The sequence below is a fragment of the Psammomys obesus genome, unplaced genomic scaffold (assembly GCF_907164565.1).
Source record: "Psammomys obesus unplaced genomic scaffold, mPsaObe1.curated_primary_1811, whole genome shotgun sequence".
Lineage (NCBI taxonomy): Eukaryota > Metazoa > Chordata > Mammalia > Rodentia > Muridae > Psammomys > Psammomys obesus.
Genome location: NW_026591086.1, coordinates 5,745,174 through 5,771,306, shown reverse-complemented (window position 1 = coordinate 5,771,306; position 26,133 = coordinate 5,745,174). Strand labels below are relative to the sequence as shown.

At 41.4% G+C, this 26,133-nt stretch overlaps 3 protein-coding genes across 8 annotated transcripts in view; 1 reads left to right on the top strand and 2 right to left on the bottom strand.

Moving 5' to 3' along the window:
* Dock5 (dedicator of cytokinesis 5) overlaps positions 1–4,695 on the top strand; it is a 178,461-nt gene extending 173,766 nt beyond the window's left edge. Inside the window, exon 52 of the mRNA XM_055609624.1 lies at positions 228–4,695. Coding sequence (XP_055465599.1) covers positions 228–332 — 105 coding nt within the window. The 3' untranslated portion in view covers positions 333–4,695. The remainder of the gene's footprint in view (positions 1–227) is intronic.
* A 2,243-nt stretch (positions 4,696–6,938) lies between these two features.
* Gnrh1 (gonadotropin releasing hormone 1) lies at positions 6,939–13,830 on the bottom strand. 2 transcript variants are annotated; one of them, XM_055609784.1, is made up of 4 exons: positions 11,080–13,830; positions 10,109–10,250; positions 8,449–8,544; positions 6,939–7,132 (listed from the first exon to the last, which is right to left on the bottom strand). In XM_055609784.1, exons 2-4 carry the CDS (start codon positions 10,247–10,249, stop codon positions 7,091–7,093), a joined length of 279 nt encoding a protein of 92 aa, XP_055465759.1. In that variant the 5' UTR covers position 10,250; positions 11,080–13,830; the 3' UTR covers positions 6,939–7,090. The 2 variants fall into 2 exon arrangements, with proteins under 2 accessions (XP_055465759.1, XP_055465758.1); XM_055609783.1 differs by lacking the exon at positions 11,080–13,830 and having other exon boundaries at positions 10,109–10,261.
* A 76-nt stretch (positions 13,831–13,906) lies between these two features.
* Kctd9 (potassium channel tetramerization domain containing 9) overlaps positions 13,907–26,133 on the bottom strand; it is a 28,479-nt gene continuing 16,252 nt past the window's right edge. For 4 of the 5 annotated variants that reach the window (XM_055609781.1, XM_055609777.1, XM_055609778.1 and 1 more), the window contains exons 7-12: positions 22,816–22,883; positions 22,629–22,724; positions 21,759–21,908; positions 18,254–18,359; positions 17,468–17,601; positions 13,907–15,751 (exon numbers count right to left, since the gene is read on the bottom strand). In XM_055609781.1, the coding sequence (XP_055465756.1) occupies positions 15,635–15,751; positions 17,468–17,601; positions 18,254–18,359; positions 21,759–21,908; positions 22,629–22,724; positions 22,816–22,883 (671 nt within the window). In that variant the 3' untranslated portion in view covers positions 13,907–15,634. Of the gene's footprint in view, positions 15,752–17,467; positions 17,602–18,253; positions 18,406–21,758; positions 21,909–22,628; positions 22,725–22,815; positions 22,884–26,133 lie in introns of those variants that run through there. The other variant, XM_055609780.1, reaches the window with a different exon arrangement.

Genomic DNA, 26,133 nt, shown 5'->3' with positions numbered 1-26,133 from the left:
TGTGTGTGTGTGTGTGTGTGTGTGTGTGTGTGTGTGTGTGTGTGTGTTCAGCTCAAGGGAACAAGGACAAATAAGTACCATAATAAGTACCACCCCCCTTTTGTCTTATACAGGTGGTATGAATAAATGCACATTAACTTGAAAATAAGACAAAAGTGTGGAATGGGAGAAGGATGAGTTGGAAATAAAGAAGGGACTGTTTCTCATTCCATATGTCTTCTCCCCAGATTGCACCCCCCCTGCCTGTCCGGAGAGAAGCCAAAGCCCCACCTCCACCGCCTCCAAAGGCTCGAAAATCAGGCATCCTCTCTTCCGAGCCAGGCTCTCAGTGAGGATGTCATCCTGGCTCTGCACCCCCCGAGTGCCTTGGACCGCTGTTGCCTGAGAATGGCCCCCAGAAATGGTGGCTTACTGTGCAGGGCTCCCTGCCAGCACTGCTTCCTGCACTGAGAGGATCCTGCAACCCAGAACTGTTCTGTAGCCCACGGAACTTCCGGAACTGGCCATCTGTCTGCATGAAAAGTGCTCTCCTCTTCCCATGATGGCATGTTGGCCTCAACCACCGACTTCCTGGATCTGCAGATGCCTCTGCCAGCAGTTCTGCGGTGACACAGGGATAGCGGGGTAGAGAACAGCCCCTCTTGGATTTCTGACTCCTCTTGGGTTTCTCAGTTAGCTTCTGAACAGCTGTGCTCAAGTCATCTTTCCTTCCCTCCCGTCTGCGTCCCTAACATGTATTGCCTCCTGAAAGAGCCAGATACCAAGAACACTCCAGGAGCTGCCATGGTTCTCGTTCCCTAATGCCTACTGTCTCCTTTGAGGGAAAGAGCACACGTGTAGCAGAGGTGGGCCACGCTCAGGTGTGGGCGGCTTCTCTTGAGAGGCTGGGGACTCACCCACTGGCATTCTCCTGATGAATGGCCTTCTTCTCGCAATGGTCACTTGCTGTGCCTTGGATTCCTTTGAAGCTCGTTTGCACTCTGTTTCTCATCCTCCTCCTTCCTCTGAGCCCAAATCCTGGGCTCTAAGGGACCTAGGAGCTCTGGTTCTACCAGATACATTTCCAGACCCCGTTGGATGGACGAGGTGGTGGTCTCTGCCTGCTACTTGATTTTACCCTGGAGAATACAGTGCAATATTCCCTTTGATTATTTATTCCTTTTGATCATAGAATTAATTTGATTGCTTGCTAATGGTACTAATGTCCATATACTCCTTTCATAAGGAAAAATTAGCGTGACTTGGATGTCCAAATATTTTGTTCACATAAATGACCATAAGATGTATACATGTTTTGCATTAGAGGGGTTTTAAAAGTCATACACACACACTCTCAGTCACCTCATTTTGTAGGTAAGGAAACTGAGGCTTCACACAGGAAGTGGACTACAGGCTTTTACTAATAGCCCAGCTTGCTCACATAGCGTGTGCCCGAGGTAGCAGGTAAATTCAAAAGACAACCCTAACAAGGTTTTCAGTACCTAGCCCCGGTGAGAATGGTATGTGAAAAGCCTCAGATAATTCTGTCAGACTTGGGTGTTGACGGCAAAACTGAAAGCTTTCTGGACGAGGCTTGGGTGACCCTGGGCTTTCTAGAATCTCTCAGTGACCTTGCCCTGAACCTTTTCTTCCAAGTTCAAGTGAGCGGAGGGATTTCAGCAGTGAGAATCTGCATCTGCATTTGCCTACCTGCCTCTTTGTTTGCACAGCTGCTTTCACCACCACCTTAAGACAGGCACACATGGTTGGTCCCAGAGATCAAAGAAGCAAAACCTAGAGACATGCCTGGCACTGTACTAGAGAAGCTAGTATACGTATCCTAGGAAGCCTATGAGAGTCTCTGTTCTTCCATCTGGGAGCACCCACATGCAGTCATGGAAAACACACGGGCTCTGAAATTTTAAGCTACTTTGGTCTCAGATCCCAGGTGTCACTGGTAACTTTGCATTTGAAAATCTCCGAGTATTTGTTTTATAGGGTGTTTTGCTTATGGGATGCCATTAAGGTAGAATGGGTCATGCAGTCAGTGACGTTCTTTCCTAGACCTGAGCAAGATCTGATACTGTTCATTTTTCTTCAAGATATTTGAGGGTGAATTCGGGTATGCAGCTCTTCCCTAAAAAGATGGCAGCTTTGGACACTATTGGCATGTAATAAGAATTGAAGGGTTTTGTTGTTGTTGGTTTGTTTTTGCATGTTTTTGTTTCTTTTTCCTTGTTTAAATGAAAAGAACCAGGCTGTGCAGAGAAGCAGGAAGGCACCAGAAGGGTACTAGAGGGCTTCCATGGAGCTGGGAGCTTCTGAGAAGAGCCCTAGCAGACTGGTTAAAAGGATTTGAAGATGTCACCATGCTTTGCAGGCTGCCAATGAAGCACAGAAACTGGGTGGGAAAAGCAGAGCAAATCTGCAGCCTGTTCTTGAAGACTCGTGGGAGTGAGCCCTCAGCTTGGTCTCTGAGCAGAGCTGGCCCTGTCATTGCCCAGATGTGCCAACCTCCCCACCACCGCCTCTTTTTGTAAGGAATTTTTCTATGATCCCCTTTCCACAGTAATGAAAATAATAGCTTTCAACTGCTTTGACACAAAGGACTGTGGGTGACGTAGGTAGGTACTGGTTTACAGGGCGCTGGGAGATACACCTCTTTGGGAAGGTGCCTTAGGGTTTTTATTGCTATGACTAGCTTGTATCAAGTTGACATAAAAACTGGCTGGGACAGAAGCTATGGATGAAGCAGTTTATTTGAATAAGAGAAAAAAAATCATCTTTCCTAAAGTTGAACACTGCAGTGATGTTTAACACAGAAGGGGAAAGAAGCTGAGGGCAGGAAGAACCAGTTTTTATTGCCCTTGCGTATATCTCTGGGTTACTGAAAGGCACTAAAATCAGCCCTGAGATTGTCACGTGTTTACGAGTGAATATTCGTTGAAGGCTTGTGAGTTCGTGGTATTGTTAAATGGCTTTTTTCCCCTTTCCCTCTCTGCCGTGGTGGCTTGTCTTGCTCTGAGGTTCTTATTTAAGATTTCATTCAGTATATGCTTGCTGAAGGCCACAGATGTAGCTCCTCAGTGCACTCAGTAGAAACAGCCTGCTATGCAATTCACTTGGCTTGCTGTAGGATCAGAAAGCCTGCACTCTGTGAAAAGGAAGCCCTGAGTTAGGCTGCCTCCTTCCTCTATCTCCACCTCTTGCTTGACTCCAGAAATGTAGTCATTTCTCCAGCCAGGGACGGCCATTGTACACGTAGCCACACTGCAGATCCGTTGGCTAAAACAAGGTGTGTCACAGGAGGAGCCTCTGAGGTGGGATGCTAACCACCTTGTCTCTTGCTTCCCGAGTTGAGTCTTTTTACCTGCTCCCAGATTGAGGGGCACATTTTCATTTTGCAACTTAAATGCAACTTATATACTCAGATCACAGGAGTGCAGAGACACGGCTAGATGGTAGACATTCACGTGACCTTTTCTCAGACGTGACTCCTGGATCCCAGAAGGTGCCTGAGTGCCTGGTGCACCATTCTGTGAAACGTCCTTGGGAGGTGTTTCCAAGTTTGTGCCTTCATCCCTCACACTTCTCAGGTATAATGAAAGGGGCATAAGTCCCAACCCATCAGCATAAGACAGCAGAGAGGGTGTCCCATAACACAAGTCGATTTCCGTATCTGTGATAGATCTGAGACTGCATGGACTTGGTCATGTTCTCTCTGCCCTGGCCTCTATTCTGAGGGAACCAAAGGAAGTGAGATTTTTGTCCAAAGGCTTTTGCTGTAGGAACTGGAATCCACGTCTCTCATCCTCAACTGGTGCTTTGAGCCTCCCATGCCTGGCTATCCTGATCAAAAGATTTGTGAATATTAATGAGTCTGGCGTCTGTGTTTGAGATATTGGTACACCTTGTCCTAATTCTTGCAGCAGCCTGTGGATCATAGTCTTCAGAACCACTGACTGGCCTGCTCAGCCTGGACTTCCAGTTCCTCACTTAGAATCAGACTTTCCTTGTGTACTTTGGGCAGTGGGTGACTGCTGTTTTCTTGGACATTTTCATCCCTCCATAAGTGTGTTACTTAAAATTTTAAATCTGAAGTGCTGAAGATGGAGCTCCCTTGCTTAGCTCATGTGAGGTCCTGGGTTTTATTCTCAGTACAGCAAAAGGAGTAAAATTTAAGAAGTGGAGAAAAGTGAAGCTTCTCTTTGGGTGGGTTCAGAGTCAAGACATCAGTTGTTGCCTACGAGAGAACTAGGTCTTGGTTTGGAGGCCTTACTTCTAGCTGACTCTCCAGAGCCACTTGTAGTTGATCCCCTACCTACATAGCCAAGCTCATTTCTCAGTCACCTCTTGCGAGTTGCTCACCCAGGGTCCTGTCAAAATTCCTTCACCATGATTTTATAACTAACTGGGTTTCATACATGGACAGTTAGAAAGATGTGTGTTGAAGAGTTTTGTTCATATTTGCTGTTATTTATTTTGTAAATTAAAAGTGGAAATGTATTTTAAATTTATTTTGTGTTCAGCTTGTTATTGTTCTTAGATTGATAAAATAAGATCATGGATTTTATGTTTGTTTGTTTTTTTTCCCCTATTGACACTTCACCCTCCGGATCTCTCTGGCTCATTTTATTACAAGATCCTGTTGAAATGCCTACGGTGGGGTCCGGGTGTCTGTCTTACAAGGAACTAATAAAATCTGCAGTCTGTTCATTTCTTTCTGCCTTGCCCATCTATGCCTTTGGTGTCTGAGCTGAAAGTTTTCTGGTGGGAATTAACTTCAGGTATGCGGGTTCTTTGTGTATTCTTTAGGCATGGGTAAGTGGATAAATAAAAGGATCTAAGCTGACCCAGTTAATCTATTAATTTTAAAAACTAATAATGTATTATTATCCCTGTGTCTAAGGATTAGCCTATGTCAGAGGCTCAATCTGTGGGTCACAACCCCCCCCCCGGGGGGGGGTCACATATCAGATTTTCATACTATGATTCAAAACAGTAGCAAAATTACAGTTATGAAGTAGGAACAAAGTAATTATATGGTTGGGGTCACAACATGCAGAACTTTATTAAAGGGTCGAAGCATCAAGAAGGGTGAGAACCACTGCTCTGTGTGCTTATTAAAAATGTATGTGGCATTTGCCCCAAGGCGTAAGTGAATGTATGGGCGTGGTGCACTCCAACTGAGAAATTCTACTCGTGTAGGCTGTCGGCAGCTCTGAGTGTTCTTGCACTTACTCACATTGTGTGTGGCGTTCTTTTTAAGTTACACCGAAGGGTAAAGTGTTCAGATGGAGAGAAATATTTGACGTAGTAAAGGTAATGGTTTCACTATTCTCCAATCCCCTTGGTCTTTCGGACCATTTGTGTATTAAGTGGGCCCAGTAGGCTTACAGATACTGTGTCCTCAATTCTAACACAATCAGCTGCTGTATGAACACCATTTTATCCCATAATGAGAATCCGTTACTAGCTCCATTCCCCAGAGATGGTGTTTGATAGCAGAAACCCAATGCTCCAAATATAATGTAGAAATTAAGAAGGTCTGTTGCTTTTTTAAAATGTTTGTTAAGAGCAACTTCAAGGCCAGTTTGAGCAACATGAGACTGTGTAAAATAAACTGAAACATCCATGAAAGATGGTAGAGTTCTACTTGCCAATCAGTTTTTGTTTTTAAAAAAAAAAATCTTTCATCGGGCATTTACTGAAGTTTGAGTTTTTCTGGTGATGCCACAGCTGTCTGGAAGTTCTGAGGATGAGAGTGTGTCAGTCATGTCTAGGAAGAACCTCATGAATTGGCCCCAGTAGAACCATGTTGATTATGAGGCCCAGTTTCCTGTTTCAGTTCCCACAACTGGACTCTCCCATGTCTCAGGCGTCGGATTTCGCTGGCTTCTTTGCTGTGCAGGTTAGGGAGTAGTGCTAAGCACAGATCCAGCAGAACTGAGTGGGTCTCCTAAACCCTGAGGCTCCGTTTTCCTCAGAGTGAAGATCATCAAGGTTATTTCCCATCTTGTGTGAAAAGTTCTGTGCATGTAGATCTAGCATGAGTGGCCCAGGAGACACGGAAACACCAGTTCCTGTCAAGTGAAATACAAAAGCTCTCAGGAAGAAAGACAGCCTTAAGCCATGGCCCCTGCCATGGTTTGGATGTGTTGTATGTCTTAAAGATTCACACTCTGGAAGCCTGTTCCCAAGGTTGTCAAACCTTTATAAGCAGGTGGGTCTTTGGGTCGTGGTGAAAGCACCCTTAGTATAGACTAATGCCTGTCTTACGAAAGTGAGTTAGGACGTGTGAGACTGCGTCAGTTGCTATGAGAGTAGGTGGTTATAAAGGGAGACCACCCAATATCTGGCATCTTCTGTGAACATCCTCTACCTCTGTGATATGTGGTTCCATGAAATAATACTGTTGGCTAGAATATGATACAACATAACAGATATGGCCTCCCAAGCTTGGACTATTCAGCCTCCTAAACTATGAACTGAAAGAAACCGCCTTTCCTTATCAAGTCTAGCCTCAGAGATTTTGCTACAGCAACAGAAAACTGAAACAGTTCTGAGCCTCATACCACAAAAACAAGACCATATGGAGCCAGAAGGCACTGGACCAAGAGCCCAAACAGCTCTGCCTCCCCTCTGCTTCAATGGGATTCTAGCTGACTATGAAAGGCAAAGAGAGGGTAGAGAGTTCTTTCCCAGCATCAAGAAGCCATGGCCATGGGTGTATCTGACTTGTAGGGCTCAAAGATGCAGTTATAATCCTATAGAAGCCAGGTGGACTAGCCTCCTTTGAACTCTCCATGAATAAAGGTGGATGTGAGCAATGGTCTTCTGATCAACAAGACACTTAATGTCATCGTGGGTTTTTTTGTTTTTGTTTTTTCCCCACCCACCACATCCTCATTTAAAGACCTGCACCCAAAGCTCAGAGTCAGAGGCACATCATGTTTATAGGACTTCATCCACAACACATTATTTTATTATGAAATCCACACTGCTGGGTATAAAAATGCTGAGGTCCACACAATTATAGGTCTGTAACAGGTCACAAATCTCAGTGTCAGTGTTAAACTGGAGTGTAGTGGATCCTTCTGGACCAATGCATTTACATCTTCTTCTGCCTGGTTTCCTCTTCAATCAGACTGTCCTGAAAATATAGAACATGCATGTCAGTGTTGAACTGACTAGCTGAATTTCACTGTTTCTGCTGACATTTTATTTTCTAAAATTCAGTTCTAAGAACAAGTGCATTTGTCTGCCAGAAACATAGCAGACAGTATCTTGTAGAGCTGTTTATAAAATATCTACATTGATCAAGGAAAGCATGACACTCTGCAAAAGGATTGAGTCAACCCAGCCTTGGAGTCCTTCATGATGTCATGCCTAGGGGAATCTCCGTGCTTGTTATTTTGATTGGGCTATAAGCAAGACTAGAACAAGAAAGGAAATGAAGATGTCTGATCACCTTCATTTTTGTCCATTGGGATTGGAAATTGAAGTCACTTGAGAAAATTTTCAAAAATCAACTTTATCTTCATGTATGATTTACTGAGGACTTCTCTGCTTGTCTGGGTAACTAGGAGTTGGCCATATGCTTCCTGACTGCCAGAAATAAGTGGTAAGGCAGCTCAATGAACACTGACACTCAATTCTAGGCTCACTTCTATTCTAGGCTCACATCTATTCAGTATGTTTCATGTTTGTTCTCATGAACACCCTGTATTTCAGGCAGTGTGGTAACATACCCCTGTAACTGTAGTTTCTCCAGAGGCTGAAAAAAGAAGCCTCAAATTCAAGTCCAACTTGGAAGCTGCAGAGCAAGTTTGAAGGCAGCTTGAGAAACTTAGTGAAATTCTGTCTTACTTTAAAAATATATATATTTTTTAAGTAGGAGGGCGGCTAAGGATATAATCCAGTGATACAGTGCTTGCCAGCATGTGATCATTTCTGGGATCAATACCCAGTAACAAAGAGGAGAGAGGGGAGAAAATGAGAATGAATCCTATATTAGACCAATAGATTTCCTTTATGGTGGGCTTTAGGCCTAACAGACCTGAAGTCAGATCTGTGGCTCTGAGCTATAAACTTGCTAAGTGTTGACTATTATAATCCCAAGGTTGGGGAGCATTGCCCTTGCTTTCTGTTGTTCCCACGGTCCTGGGAACAATGGCTGAGTCATTCAGCGGTTAGCAATCAGCTCAGAGATGAGTAGTGAGGGTTGAATAGCCCTTCAGAATTAGAAAATTACAGTGGGAAGAAATTTGCTGTTTATTCCAAAGACTGATGCTGGGCTTAGTATGTGAAGGTTATGGAGACATATTTGAGTCAACTTAAGAGAAACATAGTTTCCAAACACGAGTTCTCTCTATTCCAAGTGAGTCAGGTAGCTCTGTGGGGCTGGGAAGCCACTGCATCCAAAGTCCTTTGGGTCTCCAGCTCTATGTGATGACCACTATAACTCACCAGAGCTCCTCGCAGGTCTCTGAGGGGTGAACGGGGCCAGTGGACAGTGCATTCAAAGTGCTGGGGTTCTGCCATTTGATCCACTTCTTTGCCCATCTGGAGACAAAGAATCACATTCTCAAAGATGAAGATAAAAGAAACAAAACAGAGTTTTCTATTTGTACCAAGATTTGTCTGGGGAGAGAGAGGTCTGAGGATTGTGAGGAAGAGTGACAGGCTTGGAGAGTTGTAGGGTCTGGGGATTCAAGGGTGCGCTCTTAAAGAATAAGTGGAATTTCGGGAGGGGATGGGGACAGTAAAAGGTCGTGTTCCCTGAGACAACAAGAGTCAAATGCTCCAAGCCTCAAAGGCAGAGTTTTATAGTCCTAGTAGGACTGGATTTCTGTTTGTTATGTTATCTGTTACTGCCATTCTTCCATTTTATCTCAAACAGGAGTTTGCTCTGTATCCCAGATTGCTCTGAAGCTCACTGTGTATCCTGGTCTAGCCTTGAACTGGCTTAAAGTAGTGTAATTATGTCTCTAATCAACAAGGGGTGGAGTTGTGATGACAGCTTTTAATAGCCAAGTTGACACAATGTATAATCAACTGGCAAGAGATTCTGTCTAGATCAGGTTGGCCTGTGGACGTGTCTAGGGGCCTTACCTTGAATGCTCACTGATATGGGAGGCTAGAGCTGACTGTATAAGCCCACAGTGAGCAGCACCATTCCCTGGGTTTGAGTCCTGGGAAGTCAGCTAAGTGCTAGGCATGCATACATTTATTCTTTCTCTGTTCTTACTATGGCTCTACCTAGCTGTTTTGAGTTCCTGGCTTCACTTCCCCACAATGATGAACTCTTTGGAACTGTATGCCACATAAGCCATTTTCCCCTAAATTACTTTTTATAACAGCAGAAATGGGACTGGGACAGACTTCTTTTTTTAGCCTCTGAAGGACCGTGACTATAGGTGTGAACACCACACCCAGCTAGGCTGTGTTTATTTATAGTTTCCACTACATAATAGTTGAATGAAATTTGCTGCACAAATAATCTACAGAGCGGAGGCTTCGGATTCCGGGGCTTCGTTGCATCTTCAGAATTAGACAATGCCTTGGCTTTAATTTAAGTTCCTCAGCTACATTTCCTGCTCTCAGCGAATGGAAGTGGCTTCTCTCACATAATTCTTCCCACCCTTAAGAAGTGAAGTTTTAAAATAAAACAAGCATCCCACATTAATGCTGGTGTTGGGGTCATAACCTCCTTCGTAGGAAATTAGATGTAGTACGTATTCCACCTCACAATCTTAAACTGGTAATTCATGGAGTTAAGCAGTCTCCATTTTCTTTGCTTAAATGCCTCTATTAGTGACAATAAATAACAGCACATATGTCCTTGATATAGATACTTACTGGAGAATTATACAAGAGTATTGATTTAATATCACAGACATTTGAAAGCTTGGTGCCCTGTGATACACTTGGTGTGCCAGGCTCTTCACACCTGTCCTGCTGTTTGGTTCCTTAGTCTCTGTCAAAAGCGCAAGGAAGAATTTGGCTTCCAGTCTGTGAAGTCTTGTCTCCCTAGCATCAGTATCTAGGGTAAGTTCACAGGAGTACCACCGGGGCTTGCACTGCATGGCTCAAGCAGTTAGAAGTGAGACAGTGGTGGAAAACTTACCTCCTGGAAAGAATCAACCAAGTGTTCAGCATTTCTCTTTCCTCCCGGGCGTAATCCATAGGACCAGTGCTGGTTGGAGCAGCCTTCCAAACACAGAGTCAGCAGAAGAAGAGCAGCCGTGAGTTTGGGGATCATCTTCATTCTAAGGGGCATCAAGATACAATCATGACACACCCAGACTGCAATGAGTGAAAATGAAGACTGCTTGTCAGAGGCCAGCATCTGGACCACCAACCCTACACAAGCTGTACAGGGAGCCAAGAAACACAGGGGCATCTGCCCGTCTTGAGCTTGCTTCTCAGATGCTGGGAACAAACATCTGTACTTCACTCTGGCATCCTCAGTAGTTTTTTGTGGTTAATGTAGTCCATCTTTTATTTTTATTTAGTTACCTGAAGCCCATAATTCATCCTTTACCAAACTCACACTTTGTCTGTACAATCCCCATTAGAGGTTAGTTCTCAACTCTGTCATTCATGAGGTTAGAAGCTGGGCCATCTGCTCTGAATTGGAAGCCTCTGTTAAGTGTCACTAGCTAATAAAAGGTTGCTTGACTTTGCTACCCTGTGGCACATGTGACATTTCTCTGTCTGTCATCTGGTCGTTAGTGTATCACAGCTGGCCGGACCGGCTTCCAGACCGATGCAGAAGTCAATATTGATCCAGGTGGAGACACACCTAGCTTGGATGGGTCCCTTGCCAAGTAAGCCTACAGTTAGGTGATAAAATGTGCCTCCAAATTAATTTCATCTGATGGGGATGAGGCTAAAATCAATGTCCAACACTGGGACACAAGCTGCTGAGTTCTGAAAAGGTTGGCTCTTCCCCAAAGGCTGGTGGTTGATAAGGCTGGTCAGTGAAGGGCAAGGCTTCCTTGGTTCCCCTAGACTGGACCGTTGGGGGCAAAATACCCCTTAGACCTACACTATCCAGCAACATTAAAATAGCACGAGAAACACAAAGAATTTTACCTGTTTGGATATGAGAGCCAAAGGGACAGCAAGCTTGAGTGGCTTGGACAGTGGCTTGAGTGCTGCAATGCTTCTCTTCTCCTCGTTTCCTTTTTATACGAATCTTTTCCCAGGACACTGAAGTCTTCCCCGCTGGTGGATGACGTGGTGCAGGCATGGCGCAGCACAGAACATAGTTTTAATAGTAACTTTTAAACTCTCACAAAAAGCCTTTTAATGGCGACTGTAATTAGAACACCTGCTGGTCCACCTATTACATTTACTTAAACCTGGTCATTAAAATCTTAGCTAAAACTTTCACAGCTGAAGCCACCATTCTAACGGATTAAAATCCAGCCATGGTACATTCCCCTGAGGAAGCTGGCAGGCCTATAAAGGGTTTGAGGAAAATCCATGTCTTGGACTAGGTGAAACTTTCAGAGAAATTAGCTGATAAATACAGAAAGCTGAGGCAGAGTGCCTGGGAGCCAGTCTATGCATCTGGGGTCTCTGTAAAAGGAAACATTTAAATCAGATAATCTAATTTCAGGCTGGTGAGATGGCTCAGTAAGTAGAGGTTGATCCCAATCCTGATGGCCTGAGTTCAATCCCAGCATCCCACAAGGTGGAATGAAAGAACTGATTCTCAGGATGTCCTCTGACCTACATGTGTGCCATGGCACATTCATACACACATAAACACACATGAATGTAATGAAAAAAAAAATTTCCTTTTTCTGTTTTTTTTTTTTCCAGACAGAGTTTCTCTGTGTAGCCTTGACTGTAACTCCACTCTATAGACCAGGGTTGTCTTAAACTCAAGAGATCCACCCCTGCCTCTGAAATTTTTCCTGTCTTTACCCTGTTTATAATCCATCAGAATCAGTTCTATTCTATCTACCTGTTAATCGCTCTTTGCATGTCATCATCATTCAATACATATAGGTTTCAGTGACTCACTAAATGAATAAAGGGCCTTTAAGCCAGGTTTGGCACATGCCACCTCTATTTCAGCTTCAAAAATATTCTATCTGATAGAGAATGAAACTCCTATATACAATACATTATAAAACCCGTTACATTAGCTAAGCTATAAGATGCTTTAAAAACATGGTATTTTATCTTTCTGAAGCTGATACCAGCAACATGGCTGGTAGGATGATAACTGCATCAGTCACTGCCTAGTGTTCTCTGAAATAACTACACTCGCAAGGGTTTCAAGTAAACAGTAATAGCATCAGGCTCAACTAAGAAGCACTGGCTTCCCAGGCCGTCTCTGCTCAGTCCTTATGACAGGGAAGAGGGACTTCTCAGTAACTAAATCACTTTCATTTAGATACCATCACTAACATGCTACTCTGACACAAAGACTGGAACCTCTTCTCACTAGAATAAGCAAGTAAGGCAATTTTTCAATAAGAATTCCTTAAGTCTGAACAATTTTGGTTCCAACTGCCCACTGTATATTGTTTATTAGAGATGTGTTTCTAAATGTCACTCAAGAAAAGGAGTGTGGTAGTTGGCTAGGACTAGCAGAATGATACAGACGTGTGAGCTGTGTTAACAGTGAACTACTTACCTCCATGGATCCATATGGAGGTAATTTAAAACATTTCAAAATGCTTATGATCACAGCAACCAGACTCAACATATCAGTTTGCTATGTGTTGGCCTAAGTGCTGTTGTCTTAGGTCACACAGAGCCTACGGACAGAAACCAAATCTGTCTTACATTCTACAGAGTCAAATAGGCTCTTAAGGTGTTCTGCAGCCAGTGAGGTTTTGAGGCTTAATAGCAGACTTTTAGATCTCTCATGATTGCAGGCTAAGGCCAATTTGCCAAAGGCCTGAAATTGATAAACTGGGTTTGAATAATTGGACTTTATAATTGTCATAATTTTCTTTTCTAAATTCGAAAGAACAGTTCTGTAAAGAAAAACTACTCCAGTTTGAACATTAAATAGCTCAAAATGACTGCAATGATGACTCTGTAAAACCTTCCTGAATGACAGGTGAACCACCTCTGTCTTGCCCTAATGTAAAATCCCAGCAGGAGGACTGTGGGGCTAACTGTAGCTCAGACTGCTAAGCCAGGCAGTGAAAGGTCTGAGGATAAAGCCTTGGGGAACATGTTTTATCCTGAAATAATGCAACCACTTTCCTTTGTAGTTTGACGCTTTTCATTTTAAAGATAACTGCTTCCTTGGGGAATTTAACATAATTCTAGAGTTCCACATGTATAAAAGATGATTTAAAGTTGACTTGGGGGCAGACATGACATAAATAACAGATTCAGAAAATGAACTGGAGAAAATAGGTCTTGATTAATAATGGAAGCCATCATAATAATGACCTTACAACATTTCTTACTCAAAATCCCTTCAAACGGTTGCTGAGGAACTTAGCTGCATGTCAGTCTGATGTGTACTGCCTTAGACAGTTACTCAAGTATAGAACTGAATTTCATCAATGGAAATCATCTAACTGATTTAGGCTGAGAACCTTTCGGTAGTACTCCCACAAGGTTCTATTTTAACTTACACACACACACACATACACACATGTATTCGTGGCTAAATACAATGCAAGTCTTACTATTGGGAACCCTCCCCCTTTCTTAGAAATCTCTTTCCTAGATTTCTTACTCAATACAGCAAATTCCCACTGATTTCATTGGCTATAGAGCAAAGGAAATCACTGAATGTTTTCCCTAGTGTAGAACCAAAAGAGCTGTATCTCGGTGGTCTCTGAAAAGATGATCAGGAAGCCACACCCAAGAAGTGAATTTGCTTTAATCGTGGGAAATGCAGAAAGTGATGACTTTGAAAAGCAAGAAGAGAAACAGCCTGTGAGCGTTGCACACCATTTATTAATGCGGTTCACATCAGATCTGAACCCTGCAGTTCCCCAGCACACTGTGTTTGCATCTGCCCATCCTTCTGCAGAAGGCCATTCAGTGAATGAACACAGTCTGTACTTATTGAAAATAGAGTGCAGTGAAATGAGTTAAATATAATTTAGGCACATATTGATTATGAAAATAGGTATCTCTCAATACAATACTTCTCTGTCTTGGTAAAAATAAAAACGCAAAGAAAATAATTCATTTTCAAAATTGCTTTCCTTTCCCTGTAAAGGAGCACTCTCCTCCCATGTAAGCCCTTTACTGTGAAGGAAAGCTTTGCATATGTAGATATAAGAATAAGCTACAGAATAATGAAGACATGCCACTCTCCTGATGAAGACAAGATCATTTGTGATGATTCACTGCCTCAAGCTGACCAGCCTGTGGGATCGAAAACCCATTTGGACACAGCTTATATCCCTGCTCTTGGGAAACACATAAGGACACTGGGACACCCACTAGGAAGGCGAAGGCCCTACTGCTGTGTTGCAGATAATGACTCAAGAAAACGAGACTAAATTTCATCTAAAAACAAAACAAACAACAGAAAAAAATTTTTTTAAATAAAGAACTACAGATACTGACTGATTGATAATGCAGCTTATACCAGTCAAATGCTTAATTTTTATTCATCAATTTTTTTGTGGCTATAATCAAGCCATCAGTTTGTAATTTCTTAGCCCCACTGTAGGAATTTAGCTGTAATTATCTGATGTTGCCTTCTTGTAAGTGACTCTGCGGGACTTATTCATACTTTATAGCTCCAACTGCAATGGATTTCGATTGAATGCTTATTCTAAGCTGGCCCTTTATAAACTGTCGTTACGTGAACTGTGCTGAGGACAGAGCTTGGTGTTTTGGTTCTAAAGTATCTTCCTGTGCTGTGACAACTGAGCAGGAGAACTGGACTAGTGAATGGACAGAGCCGCTGAGTCTGGTGCAGAATGGAACTCGCCTCTAATGAAGCTGAAGCATGCTCACTGAACAGCTGCAATGACTGGTGATTCCCTGCTTCTGCAGAATGATATACAAAGTCTTTCCTTCCATGCTGTCTCAAAATGCGAGAGCAGAATATAACTCAAATTTAGCTACTGTTGTTTTTAATGAAAAGTAAACATTATAGAAATGAATCTGAAAAGAGCCATAGGGAGTCTTAACCCCACCATACTCACATGATGGACAGGTATTTGAAGAAGGAAGGCATCACTAAAGCTATTTATAAACCTGAACAACTCTTCAGAGTTTTCAAGACGTTTAACAGTTTAAACATCCTTACTGCATCTAGGTGTTCAATAAATATATTTGCATATGTTGTGCTTTTCATAAATTAAAATTCTCAAATGCATCTTAAACCAAGATGGTACTTCCACACAATGCCTATATAAAAGCAAATATAATAGGTACTATCCCTGGTCAGAAACCAGAAAAATGCCCCAACTCCACTCAAAATGCAGCAGCATGATCTACTTTGTCTACATCTATGAACAGAGTGTTCTTCTGTTACAGTCACAATGTGAGGGAAACTCAATTGTTTCCCCTTATGCACCTCTGGGAGCAAGCAAACGCCTCTAATTCCCTTATACTGTTATCTCCTCTAGACAATTCGATGGATGAAGAAATAAAATAAGGAAATGTTTTCATCTGGGACATCTTCCTCCAGCTCTTGGCACTCTCATCTGACACTCTGGGACATATGTAATGGTGTCAGCATCTCTTCAAATATGGCACCCTTCACGTTGGAACCTCTCAGGTTGGCTTCCTGGAGGTCACACCCCGACAAATCACAGTTCTGTAAGACAAAACAAGACTCATAGAGCTCAAGTGATTTAGGATCTGACTTGGTTTCCTCACAAAATGATTTCTGGGCATAGTAGGACAATATTCTGAAGTATCCCCATTTTTAGAACACTTCTATTAATACATTATAGAAAATGAATAAAAATAGCCCCCATTGGCTTGTATATTTGAACGCTTAGTCACCAGGGAGAAGTGTATGAAAGGATTAGAAGAATTAGGAGGGATGGCCTTATTGGAGTAGAGTTAAGTATGGCCTTGCTAGAAAGAGTGTAGCACTGGGGATGGACTTTGAGATTTGAAAAACCCATGCCAGGGTTCCCTCTCTCCCTCTCTTTCTCTCTCTCTGTCTGCTTATGGATCAGGATGGAGCTCTCCATCATGTCCCCAGCACTACACCTGCCTGTCAGCATACTGTTATCATACCCTACCATGATAACAGCCTAAGCTTCTGAAAGTATAAGCAAACCCCAGGTAAATGCTTTTCTTAGTACTCATGGCAGCTCACAATGATCTACAACTCAGGTTCTAAAGGATCCACTGAATTCTCCCTTCTGACCTCTGTGGGATTATTAATTATTATTATTATGAATTGAAAGGGCTATATTAATGGTGAGAAGCAGCAACTTTTGCCTTTAGGGGATTTTGCTGCTCTGCTCCTAAGAACTACCAAGAGATCAAGGCTAAAACAAAATAAAATAAAACAAAAAGTCAACAGTAAGCTAAATTTTCATATACAGTCTGTGTCACATGTCACATTATTCACTCTAACACAACCATCAGAAACATGTAGTCATTTAACTTTGAATTAAAAGAAATGAAGTAAGTTTTTTAGAATAAAGTGTTGGCTATAACAAGCTCAAAGGTCCAAAAACGAAGCGGCTGTTGGCCACTGTACTTCATAGCACAAGCATGCAACCCACCACTCAGTGCAGGCAGGAGAACCTGACAGGCTTATGCAGACAGCAGCCACTGAGCCAGGCTTGGTGGCACACATCTATGATTCTAGCACTTGCAGTGGCTGAGAAAAGAACACCACAAGTTTGAGGCCAACCTTTGCTATATAATGAGTTCTTATGAACAAACAAACAAGCTACCTAACATACAAATCAAGAAGACATACAGAATACAGGTCTTAAGAAAAATAATAAACAAAATTAGAAATCTCAAGCTGAGATTCAAACTGAACATGATGCCAAGTTAAAATGGGCTTTTCCTGAACCTAATCTTAAACCCAGACATCATTTAAATTTCTCAAGTAGTTCAAGAAATAATCTAGCCTGTTAAATGCTGTTTGAAATTAAAACTTTATTAAAATTGTAGTATATGCTTGAGTAAGACCCAAGCAATGGAGATGAATGAAATCAAGGCCAAATCTCCACATCAGGAACTGGCCCAAATGACTCTAGAACTAAAAGTCATTCAACAAGCAAATGGCTACCCTCGGCTCCATTTCTTGGAGGGGAGGAAGGGTACAGGGTTTCACTATTTATTCCAGTCTAGGCTCGCAATCCCAATCCTCCCACTTCAACAGGTATGAGTCTCAACGCCCACCTTCTGAATAAGCAACTGAAAGGGCAATAGCCTTCCAGCTACCCTGCCAGGCTAAGTGGAGCTCCACAGCCAACTATTCCACCTACAAGTTAAGCCAGCTTGCATGATCTCACCAGTCATTCTCATCATTAAAACTCTTCAGAGACTGGAAATGTACCTCTAAGTCGGTTCCTGCCAGAGTTGCTCCTCGGAGATTACAATTCTTCAATTTTGCATTTTTTAAGGTGGCAACTCTGAGGTTAATTCCTGTCATCTGACTTCCTTCCATATCCACACCTTTCAGATTAGCACCTGCAAGAAGCAAGTTTTTGGAGTTTAACCCAAAAGTCTTTAGAGTTAACCACTCAGACAAAAGTATAAGATGATTTAACAGAGGGGCATGAGAAAAGACCCTGCCACTTTCGGAAATAAACTTAGAATCCATCTTTCAATCAACTTACAATATAGATTTTTAGTGGTGGTAATTTATTTTCTTATGGCATAATTTTAAAATGTTTTAGTAATACTTGCACAGGAGAGAAATCAACATTGTCCTTTGAAAATTAGCACTTTTATAGTAAACCTCTGTAAATTCAGGATCAGAGAAACACACAAACACCATGTCACCTGAGTCCAGGTAAATGAGGTACCCAATTCACAAACAACAATATGCTACTGCAATATTAACACGGACAAAACACTGCAGGATAAATGAAATTCTTCATTTTTGTCAACATTACAATATTTTCTTTCAAGGTTAAGAGTTGACATTTAACTTTTCACCTAAACATCTGAGGCATTATTTCCTGTGTCCTGGGTGTTGCCTCGTCTATGCCTGAGGCCACAGTAAAGAGACTCTCCAGTTCTGACATCAGAGGAAGCCCACCCACAGCCTTCCTGTCTCACTTCAGTAACTTTTACTTGATGGTTTCCCTCCAAGCAAGAACAGGCAGACGGCTCTCACCCTCTAAATTGGCTTTAAGACCGGAAGGATCCTCAAAATTACAGAGCCTCAGCGATGCGCCTTCTGCATTTGAGCAGAGCATCTTGACTCCCTGGAGATTTGCACACTGTGAACACAAGAGTCCCGGCTGTAAGGGTTAAACTTGATAACATCTGTGCAAGCAATAAGAAAGAAATTAATAGGAAAGGGCCAATTCAACAAATCTGAAATTTGTTATTTTCTGTTTATCTTGAAGATGCCTTCAATGAAACCCAGTAAGAATTGAGAACTTTCGGAAGAAACATGTGAAAAGAAATAAACACCAAAATAACAACAGTATATCCACTTTACATAAAACATGAGTTCAGATAAAGAAGCTATGCACATCTGAACTATGACAGCCTATTTCTATCATTATAAATAGCCCTGGATATCATAAAACTCATGTTCAAAATGTAAGCAAAATAAGAACACACTCAGAGAATGGGTTTTCTCTTCGTAATCATAAAAGGAATCAAGAAACAAAATTCCTGGTATTCCATTACTTCAGAGACCAGGACTCTAATGCCACCATTAACCTCAGCATTTATCTACAGAACACTAACCACCTATTTCTAGGGTCTCTCTATATCAGCCACTGCTACATGACATTGCCAACCCTGAGCACAATGCAAAATGATTCAGAAAACAGATAGAAAATTATGTGCGAGTTTAAGTGTTAAGTCATCTTATGGGGTCCAATGCCTTCAAAGCCTGAAACCTATGAGATATTGGTTAAAAGGATAGTGTCTCTGTAAAACTGACATTAATATACTTCTTCACAATTGTAACAGAGCAGAAGCTGAGTGTTAAAATTTACATGATAGAACATACATGATAGTTGTATATGTCTAAAATACTAAGCCTGATCTAGTTATGTTAGAACCATACTTATCAAGGAAGATCTCTGGTTTATAGGTGCAACTATTCTCAGCTTACAGTCAACTCCAGTAAACGAAGACAAGGGAAAGGTCATTCCACTGACAGTCAATAGACAAATGCTTGCTTATCCCCATCTTTCCAAGCCTGGGCCCTAATGAGGAAGTATAGAAGGTCTGCCAAAGTAGATGATATAATAAAGACATTAAGGGACCAAAAGAACTAAAGGATGACAAATAGATTTATGTACTTGAAAAATCTAACAAGACAGGATGTTGCCATGTGCAAATAACTATCACTAGCTTTTGTTTTTCCTATTAATACTCTTCAATAAGACACTTAAAAGTTTACCCAGATATCCCAGGTAAAGGTCTACACTGTGGGCTATACTCTAGGATCTCATGAAAAAGGAAATGCAGGAAAAACTGTAGTAAGATTTTCAGTCTTTAACCATGCAAAACACTTCACTTTCTCCTCATCAATGTGGAATAGGTTGTCACCACTGAGAATGTGCAATTCAGCTAATAACACCAGCACCATAGTTATAAGAACTGTCTAGCATTATGAAGAGGCATTGTATTTTCATGGATGCAGGTAAGTTATTTTCTGTTATTTAAACAATGCTATCATTTAAACAACGATATTATGCTTCTTCAATGACACTTATCTTTAAGAAAACATAAATATGTATAAACATATACATATATATTTATATATGTATAAACGGGCAAAGATAAAATAAGGGTTCACTACACTATTATATTTTTATAAATATTTGGGTATTTTTCCAAATGAAACAGTCCTTTTAAAAGAAACACACACACACACACTTTAGATCCTAGTTCCCATTCTGATAACTGGCTTCTGACCTTTGGCAAGCCTCCAGGCTGCAGATTATCAGTCTATAAAACAGAGCAAGCGTTCTATTCCCCCCAGTCCATAAGGCTCCTACTAAGCAAGCATTCTACTTGGCACCCCCACTGGTCCATAAGGCTGGACTGGGAATATGTAGTGGAGACAAGAGATGAGTCACCAGCCTCTATATAGCCAGATAAGTCAAAAAAGCAGGCAAGGCATGTACAAGAAACACCCTAGGCATGCTGAGGATACGGACTCCTGAACAGTGATGGCAACAGGGACTCTTGGTTTATAGTCAAAGCAGAGGATTTCTGCACAAAGGTTCAGGAGCTGTGATGGAATGAAGCAAAACCATAAACTTGGTGAGAAGTTCTTCAAAAGGTGGGAGCCACAGGGGCACCCTTTGGCAGAATGTGTAGCACATATGTTGTGTGGACATTGCAATACACAGGGCTAATCATTAACAGCCACCTTCAACTACAAATGGTAGGGAGAAATCAGCTTTGACACTCGTAGCTTACCATTCAGCACTATTCCTCAATAAAAGCCAACTTTATTAACAGTAATAAACTCACAGGCCTGTAACATTTCACTCTATCAGGAATTATGTCGCCTTCACCCCCACTATTTAAGGTGGGCAGAACGAGAACCCTGAGTCCTGGTGTACAGAGAACATTATGGCTCAGTTCATAAGAACTCCTAAATGAAATAGATCTGAAAAACAGGTGTTTTGAAGTAATTAAACATCTTTCTCTTTTCCTGTCCCTACCCAAACCAAGCAGTCTTACAGTTCAATGAAGGCTAAGTCTTTTAAACTATTATGCCGTTAGTCTATGTCTTTTGCCTATTTCAAAACTGACTGGACCATTCATCCTGAGATAGAAAGAGTAGCAGTATCTAAAATGTGTACTGGATGATTTATTTAAATTAGATTTGATATAGAAGTTGTAGTAACTTGAATCTCTGTAGGTTCAAGGCCAGCCTGGTCTACAAAGTGAGTCCAGGACATACAGGGCTCTTGTTACCCAGAGAAACCCTGTCTCAAACAAACAAACATACAAACAAATTGTGGTAAACAGGCTGAACTAATGAATAAAACCAAAACTGCTATAACTCAACAAATGACTATTTAGCTATATAAATAAAAGCAAAGTGCTATAAATGGTGCAATTAATAAATAAAACATAGACTATGGCGCTGACACAAAGAACGTAATTTGTTATTGGCTCTATCTTATAATGTATCCTCTAATCCCAAAATAACCCAGGTCACTACACACACACACACACACACACACACACGCATAAATACATGTATACCTGACATAGCCTCACAAATGTGCAGAGGGGAACAGAACCATCGAGATGCTGACTTCCTGAACAATGACGACCACACCCACCTCAGACCCTCCTCCAGATACTTCCAGTCATCACCTTTCCCATTCACAAACAAGTTCAATGGATTTCCTGTTCTTTTTAGCTTTACATGTAAGTTGGTAAGTCTGACAAATTTAGTCTACTACTTCGGGAAGCTCAGGACCTCATTTCAGGATTGAACCTTTTAGGTCTGCATTTCACAAAGGATATGAAAGTCATAAAACCAACCCATTTCATATTTAGACCCTCTAGCCACATGGTCAATTATCCGTGTTTAAGTCAAAAAACTCTGTAAGAAACATACAATTCCCGCTTTTGAGAATGCTCAACAGCCTAAATTTTGATTTTCCTTATGACTAAAGAACGATTCTTACGTCGAGCACTGATCCAGAAAGATCAGCTCGTTCAAGATTAGCACAGCAGAGATTTGCATGTGCGAGGTTGCAGCGGCTTAAATTGGCCATTTTGAAGTTAATGTATCGAAGGTCCAAACGGGAAAGATCAGCACCACTGAAGTTTAAACCCTGGAATTAAAAAGCACAGACTGTCATGATGCTGGAACCATCTGTCTGATTGAGTTTAATTACTGTAACTAAGCACTGAGATTTTCAGAAGCCATTGGCCTTTCCATCCATGGAGTTTATCATCAGCATAAGCATAACTGTGAGTACATGTCATCCGTGGCTTTCATGGGTTCTCATAAAAGAAACTTTATCTCCACATATAAGGACAGAGATGGCTACCCAACACTGATAGGTAGATGTCCTCAAGAGGGATCACAGTTAGCCTCATACCTGCTATGATGTCACAGTCACAGAGCCACTGCTGTGATAAACTGGATAACATTTTATAAATTCTAAAATTCAGTCATCTCATTTAAGGAAAAAAAAAAAACACATATTGTGGTATCTTCAAAATCTGAAATGCTCTAACACACAAGAGTTTCTGCCACTGACCAGCCACACACATAGTAATTGTGCACCTAAATTTAAAAACTGCTGTAATTTCCATGTCCCTCAAGAACTGCTACATAAAGCACAATTAAGACAGTTAAAAAACAAAACAAAACAAAACAAAACTCATTTCATCTCATCTGCACCAGCCACTTTATAATAAAATCAAAGCCATGGCTCATAATTAAACTGTATCTTCCATAAAAAAGAAAAATAGATAAATAAAACAAAAACCCTAGAAGGATGTGGAAGTGCTCTTAGGTCATGCAGAGAATGGTCAGCTTTGGTTACCTGGCAGCGCAGCTCTGACTTGGTTGGAGTGGCCAGCAGAAATCGAACAAATTCCTTTCGGGATATTGGTGAATGATCCTCTGGTGGTTGAGAATTCTTGAAAAAAATATTAAAGAAAAATCAATGGGGCCTTTGGGGTGATACTTAGGATAAGTGTGATACTGATTAAGAGAAAAAGCTGCCTCACCTTTATGGCCACTTCTAGGTGTTCAATCAGTGAGTCAATACCAAAAAACCTGGCTTCTTCTAGCACACCTATTAAAACACAAAGCACGTGACTTTCACACAGAACAAGTCATTTAGGTTTTTATATACTTTTTAAAAACTCTTATGAACTTATATACAAAGTATAGACGAATATAGTTGTATACTTATATACAATATACTTTGTTAAACTCTCAAAATAGTGTTGAGATTCAACAAGTAGCCTTGTTCACTTATTTATGTGTGTGCTTGTGTGTGCACGGAAGTGAAAACCAGAGGGCAACTTCAAGGGTCATCCCTCATGTGCCGACCACCTTTTGATTGTCTCTCACTGGCCTGAACTTCATGCAATAAGCTGGGCTAGCTCAGCAGTGAGCTACCGGGACCCACCCTCCCTCCCTCCCTCCCTCCCTCCCTCCCTCCCTCCCTCCCACCTCAGCTCCAGCCGCCATGCCCAGCTTCTTAATTAGGCCCTCGGCCCACTACAGGTAACCAAACTCAGGGCCTGACACTTATGAGGCCAGCACTGTGCTGACTGAGCCGTCAGGCCGGGCCCAGAGAGCAGAGGCTTTGTCACTAGCAACAAGTACTTGTGGCTTAGAAAGCTCCTACAGAATGCTCAAACATATTTTGAAAACAGTTTTTGTTTTTTTTTTTTTTCTGTGCCAGATTTGAATATAATCTCATCACTTGGGAAACTGAGATTGGGGGAGAATCTGGAACATTCTAGTAAGTCTGGGTTACACAGTGAGACTCTGAGAGGGCAAAAAACAAAAGCAAACAGGTTTTTCCACAAAAGAAAAAACAGAAAACGAATAAATTACAAGAAAATCTTGGCTTATTTCTAGATTATGTTGGTAGTTAAATAAGTAGACCATGAGAAAAAAAAAATAATAATCTTAACACCATATACTCCTAAAAGAGTCAATTTAGTAGAGGTTTTACTGTGAATCTAATTAAAAACAGTTAGTTCATTTAATCTTAACAATTCATCTACTTTATTAACGGAGTGAATAATCTAATTATGTTTGCTATCAATGTCTTAATGAGTCAGAAAAGGATAGAAACAAGGAAGAGTTTAAGTCAAATTCACAAAGATAATTCAAAAGTGTAATTCAGACACTGAAACTTTCCTATCTCTAAGTGAAAGGGTTTCCTATCTCTAAGTGAAAGGGTTTCTAACCAGGCTCTGCTCAGCTTGGTTAAATTAGCACACATCAGCACATGAGCAGAGTAAGGCAAGCGCTATGCTCCAGTGAAGACTCAGTTACCTGGTTGTGTAAACTGACCCAGAAATTAAAAAATTAACAGACACAGCCCTCCCTGTAGATTCTAAGACAGTAAGAAAGCCAAGCAGTTAGTTAGGAAGAAAGACTCTTCCCTATGACAGTCTCCACTTCCAGCCATCCAACAGAGAAGCAAAGCTCAGAGTGGCTCACTCACAGCCACCTGCCCTGTGCTCCCTGCTAGCCTCAGGCAGGGAGACACCCTCACAGTCACATGTCTCCTGCCAAGGTTCAGAGCTCCTTCTCAGCACCTCTCACAGGGGGCAGTACAAGTACCAACCCTAAAGAAAACCAGAGTAAAGAGGCTCTATTAGGCCTCACTCTCAATTCACCAAGGCCTTCTGTGTAAATCAGACCCTCTTGGGAAACGTGGTATTGCTGCCTTTCTAATTATAGGTTTAGAATTCAACTTTAAAACACCCAGAAAAGCTTTGTATATACAAGGCCTCGTACAGGGACAGTTGAAAGGATATTTAGTCTATTTTCTATGAGCGCCAGAAACACCTGGAACTATACTCTAGCTCCACCACTGCATTTCAGTCCTGGAAAAACTATTGTAGATTATTTTTAAAGTATTAGATGACTTGGAGGAAACCTGGAAGTAATATAAAATATTTGGAGAGAAACTCTACATGTTAAAAATGACATAAAATAAATCCAAGAGGGCTCCTTCACTCAGGGATATGAAAAGATAACCAACACAGAACACTGATACCAGAGAAGTGGAGCTTCTGTGACAGCTACTGACCACGAGAAGCTAAGCTTTTGAAACTAGTTTGTGGAATGAATCTTAATATTTGGAAAAGAAGGATATAAAAAGCTTAAAACTCTGTAGGTGGATTTAATAGGCAATATTGCTGCTAGCTCGGAAGACCAGACCAGTAGGAATGCAGACAATGAAGGCAAAGAGACTTCAGATTGGAACAGCACTCTACTGGGATTAGAATATAGGCCATTCACATTATATTCTGGCAAAGAATTTTTATATTCTGTCCATAACCCAAGAATTTGAGTGAAGCTGAATTTAAAAATGATGGACTAATCAGCCTAGTGGAGGGAATTTCAAGACAATATAACATCAAGGCTAGACCATAGGCATCTGGGTTACATTGAGAATTGAAAGCACGAAACAGAAAATAAAGTTTAGAAAAACAAGTATTTTGGCCAGAAAAAAAAAAAAAAAAAGGAGTATATATAACTTGGTGGATTAGGAGGTTCAGCTTGCTTAAGAAATCAGCACCGTCTCGAAGAGATCAAGTACTTTGATGGTAGACATCTCAGGAACTGACTAGACCTTAGCACCACAGGATCAAGGGTATGAAGGTCTGCATTCATGTCAAAGACTTCGCTTTGAGAAGACAGGTGCGCAGTCAGCATGCACTGTCTCAGATCCAGGTATTCAACACCCACTCCATGTTGTAGTCTAGGGCAGCGGCTCTCAACCTACCTAATGCTGCAATCCTTTAACACAGTTCCTTATGCTGTAGTAGCCACCAACCATAACATTATTTTTGTTGCTACTTCATAACTGTAATTTTGCTGCTGTTATGAATTGTAACATAAATATCTGATATACAGATGGTCTTAGGCAACGCAACTGCTATGAAAGGGTCATTTGACCCCCAAAGGGGTTGCAACTTAGAGGTTGAGAAGCACTGGTCTAAGGGGACCTAGATAACATTTGAGCTGGCAGCAGACATTCAACATAATACTGTTTTTGCATGAATATAAAATACAAGGATTTTAGGGTCAGAGGTTTCTATACAGATTTCGAAAGCAAGCAGTTAGAGATACCAGGAACATGGAATTGTATGACAAGGAAAGCTGCAGGGGCTGAGCAAAGTCAGGCAAGAAGAGACACTATGGACAATATAAATGGAAAGGTACAATATAGTTGCTTAAACCATTGGGAGTTCACATATGCCTTAGCTGCTGCCAGACACAAAGCTAGAGCATTTAATGCCTGCCTTGCTCAATTTGATCCTACTCTGGTCCCTTTGATGGCTTGAATGAGA